Below are 21,851 nucleotides of genomic sequence, written 5' to 3'. Positions count from 1 at the left end.
TCGATTTAGGCTGACATCTTTTCTTTTATTTGTTTTTTATTTTATTTTATATTCTCAAGCACAATATTAGGTTGTATGAATGGCATCAAGTATTTGAGATTTATTTTATTGATGTGTTATTTATTTTTGGAATTTTTATTATTTGTAATAAGACCACGTGTGAGTTATCTTGTTGCCAAAATTATAAAAAGTGATTATTATTAAAAAAAAAAAAAATGTATTTCCCCGGTATAAAATTACATAGGTGTTTGTTTCAGGTTGAGACATATACAAATTGGGTCTCTGAAAATGCCAGCCATTAAGGTGGGCAGCCACCTCAAAAACCCGAATTGTGATCGCCATCACGGGAAAACTTGAGATAAAATGAAAGAAACAACCTTTGTATGGTTTTTGAGGCTCCATGGCTACTCCTTGCCGAAAATTAACCTCTTTTTGACGACCTAAAGAAGAGAAGTGACGAGATTTATTCATGCGGTTTGGATTGCATGTGTATAATATGTGGTCCAAGGTTATAAAGCATGATGGATGCACCAAGACAATTGGAACTTAGGGTCCAAATATTTTTTTAATATAATTATTATTTTTAGTTTTTTAAATCGAAAAAGTTTATATAGAGCCAAAGCTCTAAACAATCAAATTTGAGCCTGTCTCAAAAATTTTATTGGAAGATGTTGTTTTGATATTTAAATATCTTCAAATTGATCATCTCAACATCAAGATGCATGGACATGAGAAAAAATTAGATTTCAAGTTTTGGAAATACTGCAAAAATTGGATGTCAAGTTTTGGAAATAGTGAATTTTATAACTTATTTTTTGACTATCAATTTTCAAGATTTTCAAGTTTTTATAGATATGTCGATCTACACGGTTTGTAAAGGTAATAAATAAGTATGAAGATATGTTTTAAGGCTATCACAAAGATTTTCAGCACTATAACCGCATTTCTCAACACTATTTTGAAACCTAAGTTCTAATTTGTACAAACTGCGCCCTTTTAAAATTTATTTATCTTTTGATATCCATAATCTATGTTAAAAATTATATATTCTCTAAAACTTAAGATCAAATTATATTTTAAAAATAAATTTATTATGGAACCCGCATTCTACCTGTACGGGCTTAGCTGCATGCTACGTACTTAAGATATTAGACAGTTACGAATACAGAAGGATATGATTTGATGCGTTCAAATGTGGTACACTGGGCATCTATTCCCCACTCAGAAAACATATACTTTGGGAGGATTTCTTTAATCGGAAAAATTTGGACTTTTGAGTTTTTTCTATACTTTGATCTTGCCTTTAAAAAATTGGACGATCTTTGTTTAATCTTGACACATTATAGTTCTAGTGCGTCACATTACAGTTCTAGCTAGTAGAAATTTTGATTTTTTAGAATATTTTTGTGAGTTTAGTCTATTGCAGTGATTTGGAAAGCATGGGGTTGGTACGAAATTGTCCATTGCAACTTGAGAATCGGTCACCTCATGCCGATTCAATTAATATATAGAAAATCATCTGGATCTAGAATAGTATTGGTTATTTGCTATAGTAAAACATCATTTTACGATAATAAAAGCATTGTTTTACTATAATAAAAATGTCGATTCATCGATCCAAACCGGTTCAATATTTTTGCATGTGTTTTTTTGTTGTTCACTATTTTTCTCGTATAGTAAATCGGTGGTCCGGACCCGTTTTTATTATGCTCGATCTTAGTTACTGATGTGCTTTTTAAATCACTGGCCTATAGATTGAAGATTTAGAGTCCTTAAATTACTCGCATATGGGGTTTTAATGGATGGAGTAAATAGACAATATACTCCCGCGAAACGTAAAATGTTATGGCCTCCCAAAACACCTTGTGCGAGAGCAAAGGTTTGCTCATGTATTCCCATGCGACTAAATTTAAAGTTTAGAGAGAGAGAGAGAGCCCATCAACGAGTAGACTAAAAGCCAGTCGTTTTTTAGAGTGAGAAACAGCGCGAACTGAGGACAAACATAGCACGTCGGCGAATCCATCGCCGTGCTGATTATTATTAGGAACTCTCGCCGCGCCGCCGCGAAGTGAGAATCTCAGTTACTGATATAAACTTTCCGATAATTTGTATATAAATGGTTCCTCTTCTGAGTTGCCCTAATCGCTCTCACGAAGTCGCCCGCGTTCCTCTAGTTCTCTCTCTCTAATTCAAGTAAGACCAGGTATCCTTGTTTCCATTTGTTCTTCTTTCACTTTTTTAGTGTTTTTTTGCAGAGATTTCAATTTGATTTTGCCATAGGTTTTTCTTGGTGCTTCATTTATCTGTTGCGCTGATTGTAATTTGGTTTTTGCTTTCGGTTTTCGTTGTGTTGCTGAAGCTTGAGTTTCTTTGAGCCCCAAAGTTATTTTTCAAACTGCACTTTTTTGTTGCAGGGGCTCTCGTTTCCTTTTGAACTAACTTCTGAATCCTGATATGTTCACCTACTCTGGAAACGGTGAATTCATTTATGCGATGTTTTTTTTTTTCTATTGATTCAGTCGTTTGTTACTGGAAGTTCAGTTTCGTAAAGTTCCTAGTTCTATGAGACAATAAGTGGTAGCAAATGGCAAGTAATGGATCAATGTGGTTTTTTTCTTATTGGTAGGCTCGTAACTGAGGGTTACTTTATTCGCCGACTTCTCAGTGCTTTTGCAGTGACTGAACTATAAATCCGCGGACTCAGTAGATTGATTTTTTGGGAATCTCCCACCAATACAATACATTTTAACAGTCTAAGATAACAGTTGATATGGCTTTCTGTTCGGTAAGATATGGATCAAGTTTGCAGTGCCATAGATTAAACTCTGAAACCTCAATCGAGAAGCGGGTGTTGCCAAATACGGCTGTTTTATTGAGAGTTGTGAAAAGCCATGATTTTGTTTTAGTCACACAACAATTTCGCTCACAGAAGAGAAGAATAATTAAGATTAGGAGTGAATTGAGGCAACAATCTGACTACATTGATGTGCCAATTCAAAACGTTGATGAGGACATTTCGGATAGTATTGTGGAGAAGAGTTCTGATAACGTAGTTGAGAAGAGCTTTTTGCATGAAACTGATCATGGGTCAGGAGGAGATTCTTTCAATGGAGGGGGTGCTAATGGAAAATATCCACCAGGAGGGGGAGGAGGTGATGATTTCGAAAGTGAGGACAAAGAAGAAGAGGAATTTGGACCAATTTTGAGATTTGATGAAGTAATGAGAGAGACAGAGGCTCGTGGTGTCGTTCTTCCTTCTGATATGTTAGAGGCAGCAAAGACCACAGGCATTCGTAAGATCCTTCTTTCTAGATACCTGGATTTGCAGGTACTTCCACTTCACATTGAATTCTAACTATAAAACAAAAGTAGTATACATATGCATCGTGATTTTGTGTTTTAACAAGAATTTTATCATGAACCCAATTGTACAAAGTTGAGATCTTGACCCCGCATTATATGAGCAAAGAGAAATTCCTGGCATCCTAAACACCCAAAATATCACATGGGTAAAGCTATCATTTTCACCCCATGCACCTAGTAACTCATTAATGTAGTCATCAATGGTTTTCTTTCCCTTGTTTGTTGAAACCTCATTGCTAGAGTCATTGGGGTGAATGACGATTTTAATGTATGGTTTTGGGTGCCAATCATATTACCTTCCTCCTTTTGGTCGCTCCATGTTTTCCACTGGGTCCTTCCTAGCAACATGCTACCAGGTCCCTCATCAATTACATTTTCATTGTCATTGTGTTATGGAAAGCATTACTGCCATAATTACATTAATTTGTCCTATTTTATTCTTTGTTTCCCTATTATAGGATGCGATATGGCCTCTAGGTGTAGCCATGCAGTCTTGTTCTTTGCTCCGCAACCGAATGCTTGCTGATCCATCATTCTTATTTAAAGTGGGGACAGAGGTTTGTTTGTTTGTTCTCTTAGTCTACAATGCCCTATATATATTGATAACTAGAAAGCTCTATATGTTCTGATCCTTTTGGTTGTTATTAAGGATGGTTGTGATTTAGTTTTCACGTGACTCAGATTGTTATAGATACTTGTTGTGCAACTTTTGCCGAGGTCCAAAAGAGAGGAAAGGACTTCTGGGCAGAGTTTGAATTGTATGTTGCGGATATGCTAGTCGGGGTGGTGGTTAATATTGCTTTGGTTGGTATGTTAGCACCTTATGCCCGTTTTGGTCAGCCAACAGCTTCCAAGGGGTTCTTTGGAAGCGTTCGTCATGCTTACAATGCTTTACCTAGCAGGTTAGTGCTACTGTTGATCATGAATGCTGTTTCTTTTCATTTTCTTTTTTCCTTTTAAGAATATAGCAACTCCTTAAATCATAAGAAATTTAAAACTATGGGATTATAGCATCTCAACTACTGGTACTGTTTGTTGCCTGCTGTCTGAAAGTGTGGCATGGATTTCATGGAATTATCAACGTTGAAGTGTATGGACTCCAATATAGACTTAGATCGATGACATTGAATGGAAGAAAAGAAACACTTGAGATATATTTTTTTGGGTGAGTCAGTGGGGAGAGGGCCCCTACCCTTGGTAGGAATTGAGCAGAGGACGTAGCGTTGCAAATCGTCAAGCGCTAACCAACTAAGCCCGGGTTCTTTTCCTACACTTAAGATACATTGATACACAAGGGGATTAATAAAATAACATGTGATTGACAAATTTCCCTATACCGTCTCTTCTGCCAAAAAACATAATGAAACAGAAAAACTTTTTAACCATTCCCTAATCGGTTTTTTATAGGGGCTAGTACTGCTTATGCTGTCTTCTCATGTGAACTGTCTATTTGCAAAGGCTTAAATTTTATTTTATTTTATTTTTTTTTCTATTTTCAATGTAAAGACATTTGTAGTGATCTTTTATGAAAGAATTGCAGCTCCTTTTCGCCCCAGCCTATGCCTTATTTGACTTGTTAAGTATGTCAATTGTTGCTCTTGTAACTCAGTTAGAGGAGCACTTTAAAGGTGTGAAGCTTCCTAAAGGGTTCCTCACCATTAGGAGTTGGACATTTAATTATTGTAGATTCACTTCAAATGATTTACTAAAATGATATCCTCAGAAGGACAAAAATTCCCAAACCATGGTAACGTGACCAGTAGAAGATTACATCAATTATGTGAAGTATGAATATTCTAATCCCATGCCATACAAAGATTTATTGCAAAGTTCCTTTTTAGTTTTGACTTTTGATTTGCATTTTCCCACTGAAGAGATGTGAATATTAGTATTAGTGGGTCTGATTTATTGTATAAATATTTATTCGTCTGCTGCCGCTACTCTCCATGTATACCAAAGGAATGCCCATGTAAACTACTTCTTGAATATCATTGTTCTCTTATATTATGTAGTGTATTTGAAGCTGAGAGACCGGGCTGCAGATTTTCAATCAAGCAGCGTATTGCTACTTACTTCTATAAGGTAGTTAAGTTTCTTCTTCCCTTTGTATGAAATCTGTGGTTTCTATAAAAAGGCAAAGTTTTGAATTTCTGCTTCAAGCATTATCTAGTTTCCTCATATCTCAAGATAATTATTGAATTTCTGCTTCAAGCATTATCTAGTTTTCCTCATCTCTCAAGATAATTATGCTCTGCGTTTTTTTATTTTTTATTTATTTTTTGGGGTTGAATGTGAACCTTGTATATAATATGCCTATCTGCCAAGCAAAGTAGCTGAACCATGTTATCAAAATTTAAACTTCCCAATTGTTTTGCTCTCTTTTTTATTATTCTATTGGCAGTTGTTGGAAAATATGCAGCTTGATTATTTGTTTCTTTTCAATTAGGGTGTGCTCTATGGATCAGTTGGATTCGCATGTGGGCTTATAGGCCAAGGAATTGCAAATTTGATCATGACAGCTAAGAGGTATGATTTTAGCAAAGCACAATATTTGTCTATGTCTTGCTGTTCGGTGGACTTCATCCTGTCCATCAGGTTTACACGTTCATAAACTTCATGACATTCAGTTTCTTATTTCTTATTTTTATGGGATCCTTCTCTTTCTTGACCAGCCATGCATCAATAGGAAAACGTAAGACAGAGAAGTCGTTGTAAATGACATCAATTATAAGCCCTGATATTTATCATAGGCTTGTGTGATTTGTAATCTTCTGATTCTTTATGTAATACGCATCAAATAGCTCTATCGATTTAAAAAAGTCCATGGAATAGTTCTATTGATAAAAGATCTAGCATATTAAATGGATACATAATGTAACTAGCTACCTTTAATAGAGCTGAATAGCGGACTAGGATTCGTGTAGCCAACCTCAATTAATTGGGAAAAGGCTATGATGATGATGATGGCAATGTAACTAGCTAGGTTTCCTCTATAGGAAAGATTATGAATTTACACCAGGCAGTATTCATAGATTCATTTTACCTAATTATAGAAATCCATTACAACTTTTTGAAGGAAAAAAAGATGCCTAGCAGGTCACCCTAGTGTTTGGAAGACTAAAAATATTTGCTCATGATCAACCCAGCTGAGTTGTGTTCGTTCTTGTATGAACAATGAAGACGCTGATGCAAAGTATACTTTTAGATGGCAATATTTCCACGGCTAAAATTGAATCTATTAAGAGATTGATTCATTGTGACATTTCTAGCGCAACACATATCCATGTAGAAAGTATATCTCTCTTCCACGCAGAAACTAAAGTAGTTATTCATTACCATGTCATTTTCATTTTTGATTTTGCATTTCTATAGCTTGATATCGATTCTGCTGCAGAGAGTGTTATCATCCTTGAGTAATGTGGTTCAGATCTTACCTATACTTTTTATTTTTATTTTTAATTTTAGTTTCGTTAATGATAATAAAATTTCATCCTGAATACAAAATGTACAACAAAACATAGCCCAAAGGACTTTTAACCTAGTGATAAACCAGTGGCTCATTCCTTTTCGTAATAGACACGACATGAAACAACTTTCGGCCTTTATTTCTAACTTGGATTCCGTGCTTTGCTGGTCCTGTTGACACTATCTGATTGACCCACTTTAGGAGCCTCTAAAGTTGTTTATTTGTTTCTTCCATCTTTCAATCACCTAGATTTGTGTTTTTTTAAATTAGTTTTTCAAACTTTAAGGTTCACCACTCCCTCGTGTTAATGCTTCTCCTAATCTCTTGGTAATAACATTCCATTTCCAGTTGAACCTCTCCAACTGTCACTGCGCTGGAATCCTTTCATTTCAAATATTATCAAAAAACTTGGCTTCTGCTTGGGAGTCAACCCCTTGCTAAGCTGAGTACCTCAGATGAGTCCAAGTGGACTCGTCTGAGTAGTGTACAAGACCAAAAAGGGCTTTAAATTGCCTTAAAAAAAAGAAAATACAATTTTTTATTTATAGGAAATCAGTCAAAAGCTAAAGAAGTACTAATCCACATTAAAAATATACAAAAAGCAGAAAAATAAATATAGAAGAGGGAATATCAAAACAATTGATTTATAGCTTGAAACAATTTAGAAAATCCATAAAATGGAAAAAGAGATAAATAGAGCCATATCACCTTCATCATCATCATCAGAGCCTTTTCCCAACTATTTGGGTTGGTTGTATGAATCCTTGTCCGCCATTCTACTATATTAAGGGCCATCCCCTCAATGAGGCCATAAGTCCTTATATCTTTTCTCACTACTTCCAACCATGTCCTTTTAGGCTTAACCTTTGTTCTTTTTGGAGCCTTTTACTTGAACTAACTCGTACCTCCTAACATGTGCTGTACTAGGTCTGCGCTGCACATGGCCAGTCCACTTAACTCTACCTTCTCTCATTTTATCGTTTATTGGAGTCACACTTGAGTTATCCAGAATGTATTTATTTCTAATTCTATCCCTTCTTGTCTTGCCACTCATCAATCCAACATCCTCATCTCAGCTACACTCATCCTATGGGTATATTATTTCTTTATCACCCAACGTTCTGCCCCATAAATCAAAGCTGGTCTCATAGTTGTCCTTCAGCTTCATTGGTATGCGACGATCACATAAAACTCTGGTTTCACATCTCCACTTCACCCACCCAACTCTAATTCTATGTGTGACATTTGCCTTAATCTTTCCATTTTCCCATGGGATGAGTGTAGCTGAGATGAAGATGTTGGATTGATGAGTGGCAAGACAAGAAGGGGTAGAATTGGAAATGAATACATTCTGCATTACTCAAGTGTGACTCCAATAAGCGATAAAATAAGAGAAAGTAGATTTAGGTGGACTGGCCATGTGCAACACAGACTTAGTACAACACATGTTAGGAGGTAAGAGTTAGTTCAAGTAGAAGGCTCCAAAAAGAACAACGGTTAAGCCTAAAAGGACATGGTTGGAAGTAGTGAGAAAAGATATGAGGACTTATGGCATCATTGAGGGGATAACCCTTAATATAGTAGAATGGTGGACAAGGATTCATACAACCAAACCAAATAGTTGGGAAAAGGCTCTGATGATGATGATGAAGGTGATATGGCTCTATTTATCTCTTGGCTGTTAGTCTTAACTACTTCCTCGTCTCTATTCTTATTATTATTAAACTTGCATTCCATATACTTTATCTTAGTCCGACTAATTTCAAAACCTTTAGATTCTAAAGCATCCATCCATAGTTCTATCTTTGTGTTGATGTCACTTCGGCTCTCATTGATCAAAATTGTGTCGTCTGCGAACAACATGCACCATGGTACCTCATCTTATCGGTGCCTAGTTAAGTTGTCCATAACTAAGACAAAGAGGTATGGGCTCAATTCTGATCCCTGTTATAGAACTATTGTCACTGAAAACTAATTTGTCTCTCCACTAGTTGTTTGCACACTAGTTAGCGCTCCTTCATACATATCTCTTCCCAAGTCGATGTAGTATTTAGAGACTCCTTTTCTAACACCCCTCAAATTAAATCTCGAGGTACTTTATCATAAACTTTCTCTAGATCAATAAAGACCTTGTGAAGGTCTTTTCCCTTCGCCTTAAACTTTTCAATCACTTGCTTAAGTAAGAAAATAGTATCAATTGTTGACCTCCCTAGTATAAAACTAAATTGATTTTCTATACACTCGTTTCATGCCTTAGTCGTTGCTCAATCACTCTCTCTCACAACTTCATAGTGTGGCTCATAAGTTTGAGCGTTCAATAGTTTGCACAATTCTGTATGTCTCCTTTGTTCTTATAAATAGATACTACAATACTTCTGTTCTATTTATCTAGCATTTTCTTTGTTCTCAACACCTGTTGAATAGCTTGGTCAACCAGTCAATGCTGGTCTCCCCCATACACTTCCAAACCTCTATTGGGATACTATATTGTCTTAAAACCTTTCCTATCTTCATTCTTTTTAAGGCTTACGTCACTTATGATATTCTAATCTTACGGATATATCCATGCCTCCGACGTTCATTTATGCCAATGTTTTCTTCTACTGCTATGTTTCCATTGTGTATGTCATTTAATAATGTTTGAAAATAAAGTTTTCACCTTTTGTTGACCTCTTCAGTCTTCACCAAAACTCACATTTTTAATGTATTTAATATGGTCTAGATTCCTACATTTTTTCTCTCTCTCGCTTTTGCTACTTTGAAAACATCTTTTCCACCTTTTCTTGTTGCCACTTTACTGTATAGATTACCATATGCCTTAAGTTTAGCCTAATTATTTTTTTAGCGTTTTTGTTAGCATTTTTATATTTTTTTAAGTTTTGATCTTATTAAATTGTCAAGTTTTTAATATAATCGTTATTTGCTAATGGCCTTCTGAACCTCATCCCTCCACTGCCAAGTTTCCTTATTGGAATTTCTTTTCCCTCTAGTCTCTCTTAAAACATCTGTTGCTACTTTCTTAATACTGTCAACCATCTTATTTTACATAATATTGACGTCATGTTCATAGTTCCCTTTTCTTTCTTTAATTAATTCATCACTAAATAAGTATATTTTCTCATTTTTTAAATTCCACCACCTAGTTCTAGGACACCTATTAATTTCAACCTCTCTCTTCCATTTCCATGCAGATGTTCATAACCATGAGCCTATGTTCCATACTCAAGCTCTCTCTCGGGGTAGCCTTACAGTCTTGACCTGATGGTCGATCTACCTTCTTAACTAGGAAGAAGACTATCTGGCTTTTATATGATCCACTTTTATAGGTTATTAAATGTTCATCTCGTTTTTTAAAATAAGTGTGTGCTATTGCTAGGTCGTAGGCTATAACAAAATCTAGAATAGCCTCACCATCTCATTTCTTCACAAAACCCATATCCCCATGTGCCCTTTCATATCCATTGCTATCCTTCCTTACATGACCATTTAAGTGCCTTCCTAAAAGGTCCTCTCTCCGTTTGGTATGTCTTAGACTAGCCCATCCAAATCCTTCTAAAATTGTCTCTTAATTCTGTCCTCGAATCTTACTTGTAGGGCTAGTGCATAAGCACTAATTATGTTAATTATCTATTCCCCTAATACAAGTTTAATTAATAGGAGCCTTTCACCTACTCTCTTGACTTTAATTATCTTTTAAATCTTTGTCTACTATTATACCTACATGATTTCTATTATCATATTTTCCCATATACCAAAGTTTATACCCATCTATTTCCTTAATGTTTTTCTCTTTCCACTTAGTTTTTGTGTTTAGTCTCATTGTATCCACTAACTCCATACTTTTACCTGTAATTGTTCCTACTTTCCATGTGGCTAGATGAATCTTATTATCTTGGGATAGCTTCTTTGGGAACCTTTATCTATCTTTCACCACAACAGGGCGGCGCTGCATTGCGGTGCGTCGCTTCTTTGGAACGCCCTAGCTAACCCTTACTCATTTCTCATTGTACCTGGTTCTGGTACAACGTGTCGCTTATGGGGAACGTCCTAGTATAAGCAGATAACGTAAATTCAGGTTTCATAGAAATTTTTGGCAAAGTTTACATTAGCTGCCTACCTAACACAACCCACCTCTTTTACCTGGGCAGGTTAATGGAAAGTTTATGGTCCTCACCCTTCTTAGACCAATAAATAGAGCCATATAGCAAGAATAATTCACAAATTGTCAACATTAAATAGAAACATATTTTTTGCATCATTAATAAGTGACTTAGTAAAAAAGAAAAAATGTATTTTTAAGACCTTTTAAATAACCTATTTTTCTTGAAGAACTCGCCTTGGAGGCCAAGTCCAAGTTGACTCATCGAGTTTTTTAACCCCGGCTTTAAAAGAGTATCTTTTGTTAACAATGACATGTCAAGCGATTTGTCCGAATCCCACCTCAATTCAACTAGGGGAAGTTGGATATGTTAGGCACCCATGCATTTTGTGCAAGTGTTACAATGCCCTTGCTAAATGACCTTTTTACCTTTTTTGTGGCATTGCAATCTCCTGGTCCCAACAATGGACATCCTCATGTTCATGTCTAGTTGCTTTAATATGTTTGGTTTCTTGACTTTCCTCTGAGGCTTAATAACCTCAGCCAAACCCCTCAACCAAAAGGATCCAATATCATGCAGGGGGCTCATTCTTAATATAGGTTTCATTCAGCTTGGCATTGAGATGAACATAATTTTTGGATAATAAAAGTGTGGACAAACCTTGACATGTTGAATGTCAATAATATGCATAATATGTTCAATAATTGAGTGCAGATTTCTTCATATGTTTGAGTTGCAGTTCTTCAGGTTGCTTCATTCATTATAGGAAGTCAATATTACTGTTACCTTCTTCTTTGTAGAGATATCTGTTGGAGTTTTCTAGCCTTTTATATCGTGTTTGCGTTTTAATGTTGATATATTTGATGACACTTAATTCATGCCAGAAAATCTGTTTTTGTTAATCTTTCCTAAACTCTCTCTGTTTTTAATTTTTTTTATTCAGGAATTTGAAGAAATCGGAAGGGGACATACCAGTGCCACCCCTTATAAAAAGTGCAGCACTTTGGGGTATGTATATATATTTGTTTTCTGCCATTCAATTGGTTTCTGAGCTTGCTATCTTATTATATTGCCACAAATATGGTCAAGATCTAATTATTATAGTAACTTGCTTTTTGGGTTACTCAATTATCTTAACATTTGTGATATCTATAAAAGTTGGTCACTGATTTGGGCTCTGCTGGTTAACTTTTCTAAAAAAAAAAAAATTGGGTTCTGCTTGTCCAGGTCTTCTTAATTTATAATTAATATTGAAGTAAAAAGTATTCATCTAGTATTCTGGTTGCGTATGCTGATGCTTAGTAGTTGGTGGTTAAGATGTTGTTGTCATAACTTCTCTACTTCCTAGTAGTAGGACCATGAGTGCCCACTGTTGCAGCCTCTTTCTTTAGTTGTTCTCCTTTTCTTTGTAGGGTTTGTATATGCTTTTTAGCAAAATTTGAAAGAGATAAGGAAATTATGTGGGTCAAAATGCTTGGTTATTTTGTTCAGAAAATGGAAATGTTAAATTGCATATTTGAGAAAGATTGATAAATTACTTCTACAATTACTATTACAAAGCTTGATGACCTATGGACTTTTTGAGGGAAGCGGACCTGTAAACTTTCTTTCCTTCTTGTGCAATGTATTCTTGTATGCCAAAGTTCTATTTAGTCAGTTGCCTCTTTAGTACTAATCTGACTTGGCATGTTTACATATGCGGTGCTCCTTGTACAAACTGAACATAACTTATGCCAAGTTTCCTCAATGATCTTCAGACTCAGCTTAGTCGACTGGGACTTGGTGGAGTTACTTGGACTAAGACACTGCCTACCCGAGTTCTTGGGTCCAAACTCGGAAATCTTAAAAAAATACAAAATATATATATTTTGTTAAATCAGTGTGTAAAATTTATACTATAAATATATTTATATATAATTTTGACTGAAAGCTTGCAACTTGGAAAGGCTATTATCTTTCTTCAGCTAGGAGAGTCACCCTAATTAAGGCTACTCTCTCTAACTTGCCAATCTACCAGATGTCCCTCTTGCTAATGCTGGCATCAGTTAGTTCCCGACTCGAGCAACTTATGAGAAACTTCTTGTGGGCCAGTGATGACTACAATCGCAAAATCCACTTGATGTCTTGGGACAAGATATGTTCACCTCGTAGTTCTGGGGCACTTGGTATCAGAGGACTCAAGAAGGCAAACTCGGCCCTTCTGGGAAGTGGTGGCGGTGATATGCTTCCCAAGAGGACCATCTCTAGTAACAGGTGATTATCCACAAATACCACCTCGACCAATCTTCCTGGTTGCCAAACTGTCGAGCCAATGGGAGGCCCTCTGGTATTTGGAAATCGCTTCTGAGCGTCCTTAACCTTTTCAGAGGCAACATCCACTATCACCCTAGAGCACACGAGTCAGGTTTTGGTTCAATCTTTGCATTGGCCAGACCCCTCTCAAAGATCTCTTCCTGCTCGCACTTGATTGTCAAGCTATGGTTGTAGAGCACTTCTGTTCCCATGGACCAGCAATAACCTGGAGTCCCACTTTTAGACATTCACCTTTTGAGTCCGGATTGCAGGATTTATTAGATCTCTGTTCCCTCCTTCATTCTATCTTCCTTCCACCCTTAGGGGTAGACAAGATCATCTGGTGCCCAGCACCATCAGGGAGCTTTTCAGTCTCCTCCTCCTATAGAAAACTCCTTGAATCCCCCTCCCTCCCTCGTGCTGCTGTTTGAATCGCTGCTAAAGCCTGGTCTTCTCTTGGCCGCCCAGGATAGAGATCTTAATTTGGATAGCTCTTGCTTAGAGAGTTCTCACTGTCAACCAATTGCAAAGAAGGGGTCTGCCTACATTCCCAAGTGTGGTGCAATTTGTCAGGCTCTGGAAGAAACAAATGCTCATTTCTTCCTTCATAGCCCTATTGCACAAGATTTGTGGGATGCCTTACTTCAACTCTTCAAATGGCAATGGGTCACCCCTCGCTCTGTCCCCTGCGTTTTCTCCTCTCTTCATCTCTACCCCTGGGCCAAACCAGGTATCTTCCTATGAGGGCCTCTATGGCAGCCTTGCTTTGGATGCTGGGTCAAATACAATAGTAGGATCTTTCGAGGAGATCTAATCTCCTTGGCGGCCTTATTCGAAAAACTCAAAGCGATGGTAATCTTCTGGGCTTCAAATCATTCCATCTTCAAAGGTTCCCCCCCGGCCTTTCATCATGATTGGCAGGCCTTGCTTCACCTCAACCAGCACCGTATCCCTCGTGCCCCTCTTTGGAGACCACCAGAGCTTGACTTAGTTAAATTCAACTTTGATGGCTGCTCTCTTGGCAATCCCGGACCCACTAGAATTGGAGGCCTCTCCCGGAACCATAAATGTGCTGTTCTGGTCTCCTTTTCAAAACACATTGGCCATGCAGACTCTTAAATAGGAGAGGCCGCCCTTGCTCTCCTTGATGGTCTTAAAACTCGTCGACCCTTTCTGGAGCCTTGGCTTGGTGATCGAAGGTCACTCACACAATGTAATCTCCTGGGTGTTTGGATCTATAGAATGCCCCTGGTACTTGATTCACTTCCTATCTTACCAGGGGTGTCTTACTCTATTGGAATCACGTTTGGCAGGAGAGCAATTCAGATGCGGATACTCTCGTCAATGCTGGGGCAATAACTGCTAGTGACTGAGTGAATTTTTTAAGACTCAGTCCTTTCTTCCCCCAGGACCTCTGCCTTCTCTCCTATTTCTATGGCTACCATTTCTTGTTTTCTCTCCATCTAAGGTGGTTTCGTACAGAGCTCCCAATTAGTGGTGAGCCAATTTTTGTTGTAAACAGGTTTCATTTTAGGAAGCCAATTTTTTTACTCCTAATCTTCATCAATACAAACAGTTAACATTCTAAAAAAAAAAGTCTATATATAATTTTGATTTTTAGATCACGATTTGTGAGTTTTCTTATTGTATGCTCTATTTTCTATTTTCCCCTTTTTTTGGATTTCTCAAAACTATTTCTAGCTATAAATCAATTTTTTCCAAATTCCATCTTTTGTATGGTTTTTTCCACCTTTTATAGACTTTTAATGCTTTTTATAGTTTCTTTTGCTTTTTACCTTTATCTTTTTCTAGCTTTTTTTTTTCCTAATTTGTTTGAGTCAGTAGCCTGAGCCGAATTTTAAACCCCTTGTCCAAAGACTGCAAACTAAGTGCAATTGGGGTCTGGAGGGGGTTTAGTGGGAGGTGGTTAAGGACTTCAGAGGGCTATCCGTTTCATGGTAAGTGATGTAGCTGTATCATATTTTGGGTCAATGTGTGGCGCCATGGTCATTCTCTTTGGGGCCAGTTTCCCTAACTTCTTGTGTACTCTTTGGATCCTGAATCTTTGTATGCCTGATTGTATTTACAAGATTCAAGGAAGTCTTCCTTGGTGTTACTTGGACACTCCAGCATGGGGCTAGTGTTGACGCATGTTGACACCTCCAGACATTAGTTTGAATAAAAAATAATAAAAAAGCTTGGCATGGAGTTTGAATGTAGGTCATTTTATTTGGAAGCCGTGGGGTCTACCAGCTCATCAAATGTTCCATGTGTAAAAGTAGGGAGAACTTTATAATATATATTATAAAAGTGTGTTATGAGAGTAGTTGAATGCACATGCTTTACACGTCTTGAACCGAACTAAGCATTGAGTGAAAAATGTGATATTAATTTAAATTTAAGAATAAAAAATTCAATAAATAAATATATGTGGAGTACATTAACAAATGCAATTCAGGATATATCCCAAATCAATAGTTTAAAGGAAATCTCCCCCTAATAATTCATTGAAGCAAAATAAATAGAAAGCATGAATTTCTGAAGTTCAATGAAAGGAGTACATACCTGAGCAAAGGAAAAAGGATTACTATTCCGATTATCATAAGGCAATGTAATAAAAAAATTTTATTTCGTAGTCTTTTAATCTAGTGTAGACCCTACCACTCTAAATCCTCTCTTCTACATAGGGCATTATATCTTAAAACTATAACAAGAAAACCAAAAAAGTAAAAAACGAAACATTAGAGCATTCCTTTATTGGTAAACACAAACATTACCTAGCTTCATACAATCATGCATGAAAGAATCTCTCTCTCTCTCTCTCTCTCAATTTTAAAGACGACCAAATTATCTTCTCTAGAGTAGGAGTCAAATTCACCTGCATAGAAATTTGGATGCCTAGCTTTTGTGAAGAATCACTAATGCAATTCAACTCTAAAATTTTCCTTATACATGTTCAATAAGATATTATCTTGTATAATGAGAATCTGGGAATCTCATCTTTCTAAATCCTATAGCATAGGTTGGTCAATAAATAGTAATCCTATGTCATCTAAACTAGTGAGAGATATACTACTAAGAAAGTTCCCCTGATGTGTCAACCCCAAATCTCTTAGCTGGTACTTGCCCTAGAATGTCGTTCTCATCGTTTCTCCCATCAGTTTAATGCCACGCGCCACACTCTTAACAGCAGCTTAATTTATACATAATAAACATACTAACGTGTCTTACCGTATTGGCATTTGTAGCCTGAGGTACTTGACAACCTAGGCATCTCTTGGACAACAGATGTTGAAAAGTCAGTGCCGGTGTCCATGTAAACTGGTCTTACTTTGTGTGGATCTCTAGGACTCAGATGTTGGGTTTACTTGATGAGATTTTTGGAGGAGGTTTATTTTACTATGAAGGAGCAATAGAATTGGACTTTGGAAAGCAATTGGGCATTAACAGTGGCATCATCCTTGTGGTTAGTCATCTTGGATGAGACCTTGATAGTAGATCACCTCAGTGATCGGGACTTCAGATCCCTAGTATGTGTGTCATGTCCTGGAAGATGTGGAAACAGCAGATCTTCTTATCCACCATGGAGTAGCTATATGTATGTGCTTGATATGTTTGGCATTGGCTGGGTGTTGTCCAATACTGCTTCATTCTCTTGGCTAGGTGGTTTTTGGTGCAAACATATTTGAGGCTCAACTTTGACTGTAGCTCACAAGGTAAGTTGGGACCAACAGGGATGATAGGTATCCTCAGCGAGGTAGGTAGGGTGCTTCTTATGGACCTCAGTACTGCCCACTTAACCTAGCTGCCCCAATTATCATAATGGATGTGAATTCATCGAACTTGACCAAATGGTTTACAGTTTGAAACACGAGTTCTACCAAGTGGTGAAGATTTTCAAAGAGGTCACAATGCATATGTGCTTGCAGCCATGTCTGGCTAGCTGATACCCTGGCAGAGGTGGTGTCGATGATGTGTGCCTTCATGTATAGGAGGGATTTGTCTCATGTGATTGAGAAGTTTCCTTAACATCTCCTTGATGGGGATTTTTGTATGGCTCTTCTGGCTCACCGTTTTATTGTAACTCATGTTTCATTTACTGGTTTTACATGCGAACTACAGAAGGTAATGCCACATTCTTGTCCTATGATGCTACATCATCCCCCTGCGGGCAGAATTAGATGCCCAAAAATTCCTCATTGATGGTCCTCTCTTGAATTTTCTATATATACGTACATATCATGTAGATGCATATTACATACATTTCCAAACACAACAGAGAGAGAGAGAGATGTGATGACCAGTAGCTATATTTTGTTTTAGAGAGAGAGAGATGTGATGACCAGTAGCTATAATTTGTTTTCTTTGATGGAGCCCTGGCTGGGCCATATGGCCACATATAATACGAGCTTATCTATTTGTGATGCACTACAGGGGTCTTTCTTGCTGTCTCCTCCAACACTCGGTACCAAATCATCAATGGCTTGGAACGTTTAGTTGAAACATCGCCTTTGGCTAAACAGGTTCCACCAGTTGCTTTGGCCTTCACTGTTGGCATACGCTTTGCGAATAACACATATGGGGGTATGCAGTTCGTGGACTGGGCTCGATGGAGTGGCGTGCAATAATTCTTCGTTTCTTTTTTTAATTTCCTTTTGTTGTTGTAATACTATAGAGAAATGTGGGCTTTTCCGCCATGAAAAAAAGTGGAATTCTCTTTGCACCTATGAACTATTGTGTAATTGTTGAACAGGCCTGTAGCATGGCGCTTGTCCATTGCACAGAGGCCATCATTTTTCTTGGCAGTTGAATTCTTACCTGATTGACCGTGTGCTCTGGATTTATATGTCCTAATGGAATGGGAAACCATAGAGGTTAAGAGATAATGAACCACATAAGACGTACAATTCCCATTTTCCAGTGGCCATAGGCTTCCATTGTTACCTTGCCATATGTAGTTCTGGTATATGCTTTGATTGCCAAAATGGAGTAAAATGACTATCAGGAAGATTTCTGGTAGTCTGATTGAAAGTCTAAATTATTGTCCTTTTGAGGCTCCAAATAAAATGCATTCCATGTCTGAATTAGATGAATGTGGCAACTAACCCTGAGCTTAGGAATGCAAGCTTGGTTATACAATAATTTACAAGTGACACAAACAATGTCGGCTGGAGTTCTTGGTGGGGTAAGATATTTTGGGTGTAAATAGCCATAACAAGGGGAGCTAGTGGCACCCGTAGCTTACGGCCAGCTCAGCCCTAAAATGGCTTGTGCCACAAATTGTGGCATGAGGGCCGGGCTCGGGTTGGGGTTAGGGCTAGTGCTGACCCGGTGCAGCGCTCTTCTTTTTCTCCTTGCCTCTTTTTTTGTTTTTGGTTTTTTTTTTGAAAATTTTTCGTTAATTTGTTTTTATCCCAGCCCGATGGAGGCAGGCCAATGCCAAGGCTGGTTTGGCCGTGCCTGTCATGTTGCCACTGTTACGATAGCTTAGCATGCGGATCGTGTATTTAATTTTGGACTTCGACAAGGCAATCTCAATGAGTGGAAGATGCTCTCTGGCTTTTTGAGAAATATGGCATTAAGAGATTTGTATTAGAAGAGTATTTGGTACAAAAATATCACAATCACCGCAACCACAGCAGCCATGGGTGGTTAGCAGTGCGTAATTGAGCCTAGGATGTAGTGTAACAAATCGTCAAGCACTAATCAATTAAGCCTGAGCTTTGCCTAAATAAAAATATGTTTCCCTCATAATTAAACTCTAAGCATATGAATCAAGCCTCGGAGCTTTAATCAAGAAAGCACCAAAGTACTACATAAATTGTGAACAACATGAAAGTGAAGGATATCATGGTTAGTGAGATATCAACGAATATATTGGGACAATATAGTTCAAGGGTAATAACTGTTTAAGCCAAAAGGTGTCCTACTCCCACTGGAGTAGAATTACCAACAACTCACTTGGGTAAAATACCACCTAGAATTAGTTATAGCAGCTGAAATTAATAAAGATTTCCTAACTATACCCCTCTATATAACATAAAAAATGAATGTTTTGAGATAGAATAGAGACATTCCAAGACGGTGAGTGTCAGAAATTTCAAATATTTTTTTTTTTGGAATAATCATCTACCAATTCTTAAGTGAGATTGAAAAAATCCTCTAAAGTAAGTCTTTTTGACCAAGGAAGTAAAAATAAACCATGTTCTCAAAGGAGCATAGTATCCGTGCTCACTGTTTAAATACATGCTCCATTGTGCATTGGATCATGAGACGACGAACCATTATGAAATGATGACATACCCCATTGTGTAATTTTTTTTTGTTTTTTGAGAATTATTCACCATTTATTCAATCATAACGAAGCCACACAGGCTAAACGGTTTTACAAAAGCACACAAGCCCCGAAACAAAACCATAAAGGCCCAAAAAGATTACAACCAAAACAGAAAAAACAAAAAAGATAACAATCAACAAAAATACTGCCAGAAAAATATACTAACAGAATCACACTTAAATTTGCTAAAGATACATCATCTTTAGCCAGTAGATCAGCCTCCATGTTAGCGTCTCTGAATACATGAACAAAATTAACTATCAAACCCCTACATTCCAAACTTACTTCTCTGAATACATGAACAAAATTAACTATCAAACCCCTACATTCCAAACTTACTTCTCTCATGAACAAAATTAACTATCAAACCCATACATTCCAAACTCACTTCTCTCACCAAACCATGTAACATCCAAGGAAATTCAGCTTCTTTACTTCTCTCATGAACAAAATTAACTATCAAACCCCTACATTCCAAACTTACTTCTCTCAACAAACCATGTAACATCCAAGGAAATTCAGCTTCTTTTTTTATCCACTTTATCACATTTAGTGAGTCACCTTCCATCACCATGGGTTTGTTAAATTGCTTAGCCAATTTAATACCTTGTAAACACGATATCATTTCTGCTTCATTCGCAGTGATTAACCCAATAGGTCCTGAATATTTCAACGTAACATTTCCTCCACAATCACGAACAATACCTCCGATCCCTGCAGGACCCAGGTTTCCCATTGAGCTTCCATCAAAATTTACTTTTATCCATCCTGATTCTGGTTTTTTCCAAATCCCAATTCCAACTTCTCTAATACTTCTTTCTTTAACCAAATTATTCAGACTATAGATTAGATCCACTTGAGGAACTCCCCACCACTCTTTTACAACAGATAACCGTTTTGCAGCAGTAACTCTAATACTTTTTTGTATATCATTAACTGATTTACTTTGATTTTTGAAACGCCTTCTATTTCTTTCCTTCCATATCTCCCAAACAGTCACAACTTTTACAACCGACCAAATATCGCCTTCTATTTCTTTCCTACCATATCTCTCAAACAGTCACAACTTTTACAACAGACCAAATATCTTTGGTACAAGGTGGTCACAATTAATCTTGACCATTAGATTGGATGTGAAATTAGGTGGTTGCATTTATTTTATTGACCAAGCTCAAACTTTAAAAGAAATTATCTAGAACTTTGTGACACACCCAAGCTATCAGATTTCACATCGGGTGGTTGTTAATAATTGCGACCTAAGGTAAATAGTCTCATTGTATAAAATCCTTTTTTTTTTTATAGAAAAAGTTTATGAAGAGCCGAGGCTCTAAACAATCAAATTCGAACCTACCTCAAAACTTTCATTAGAAGAGGTTGTGTTGATGCTCAAATATCTTCTAATTGATCATCTCGACATCAAGATACATGGACAATAAAAAAAATGGATTTCAAGTTTTAGAAATAGTGTATTTTGTAACGCATATTTAGACCGTCAAATTTAAAGATTTTTAAGTTTTCATAGATCTCTCGATATACACTATTTTTGAAGATTTAAACTTTATAAAAAAATATAAAAATATATTTGAAGGCTATCAAAAAGGTTTTCACATTAAAACCATATTCTTCGACACTATTTGAAGATAGGCTCTAATTGAATTGTTTAGAGCCTAGGCTCTATACAATCCGCACCCTTTTTTTTCCCTTAGAGATTCTATAGTTGTCTTTTACTCGTCTGAGAACTGAAAATTCCACTCCGTTGGAATCTAAGCAATGGTAACAACAAACAAGACTAATGCTTCACAACAATGCCCAGCACTGCCCTGGTACGCATTTGCATTTGATTGTGAAATAGGGTGATTTTATAGGTTTGGGCATTTCACATCGACGAAAATTCCTTTGGAGGATTATATTGGGGGCGCATCTTCATTGTCAATCTCCTCCATTATGGGGAGATTGATGTTCATATGCACTTTTGCTCTTCCTTGAACATGCCTGCTTAATCCTATGCAGAGTTTTATGACAATATTATTTTGGAACTTATTTATATAAATAAAATATTAGTGAACATGCAGTATATGAAAAATATTGCCAACTCAATTATCCATAGTCCTAGAAAGTCTAGATAATATTCCAAATATCATGTTAATAAGATTATGAAAATTCTTAGAAATATTGCAGCTAGGGTAAAATTGGTGAAGGGTCACAAATTCAGACCGATAAGCAGAGTCAAGAAAGTAGTTAAGACTTATATATTGGTGACAGCGTTTGACTACTCGGTCCGAGACCAAAGTAC

At 36.9% G+C, this 21,851-nt stretch overlaps 1 protein-coding gene across 9 annotated transcripts; it reads left to right on the top strand.

The window, feature by feature from the left end:
* Positions 1–1,937: 1,937 nt before the first annotated feature.
* On the top strand, positions 1,938–18,107 carry LOC18436321 (protein RETICULATA, chloroplastic). Of its 9 annotated transcripts, none has more exons than XM_088873426.1 (9): positions 1,938–2,193; positions 2,415–2,476; positions 2,666–3,328; positions 3,822–3,920; positions 4,045–4,265; positions 5,376–5,445; positions 5,810–5,889; positions 11,873–11,937; positions 17,656–18,107. In XM_088873426.1, the coding sequence occupies exons 3-9, from the start codon at positions 2,771–2,773 to the stop codon at positions 17,847–17,849; spliced, it is 1,287 nt and encodes a 428-aa protein (XP_088729552.1). In that variant the 5' UTR covers positions 1,938–2,193; positions 2,415–2,476; positions 2,666–2,770; the 3' UTR covers positions 17,850–18,107. The 9 variants fall into 9 exon arrangements, with proteins under 9 accessions (XP_088729552.1, XP_020524122.1, XP_020524124.1 ...); XM_020668463.2 differs by having other exon boundaries at positions 2,627–3,328; XM_020668465.2 differs by having other exon boundaries at positions 1,938–2,203.
* The last annotated feature ends 3,744 nt before the right edge of the window (positions 18,108–21,851 follow it).

This window comes from Amborella trichopoda, chromosome 8 (assembly GCF_054954075.1).
Source record: "Amborella trichopoda isolate Santa Cruz 75 chromosome 8, AtrichopodaSantaCruz75HAP2 v2.0, whole genome shotgun sequence".
In the NCBI taxonomy this organism is placed as follows: Eukaryota; Viridiplantae; Streptophyta; class Magnoliopsida; order Amborellales; family Amborellaceae; genus Amborella; species Amborella trichopoda.
The sequence above is the reverse complement of the archived record's forward strand: the minus strand, read 5'-3'. Positions and strand labels throughout refer to the sequence as shown.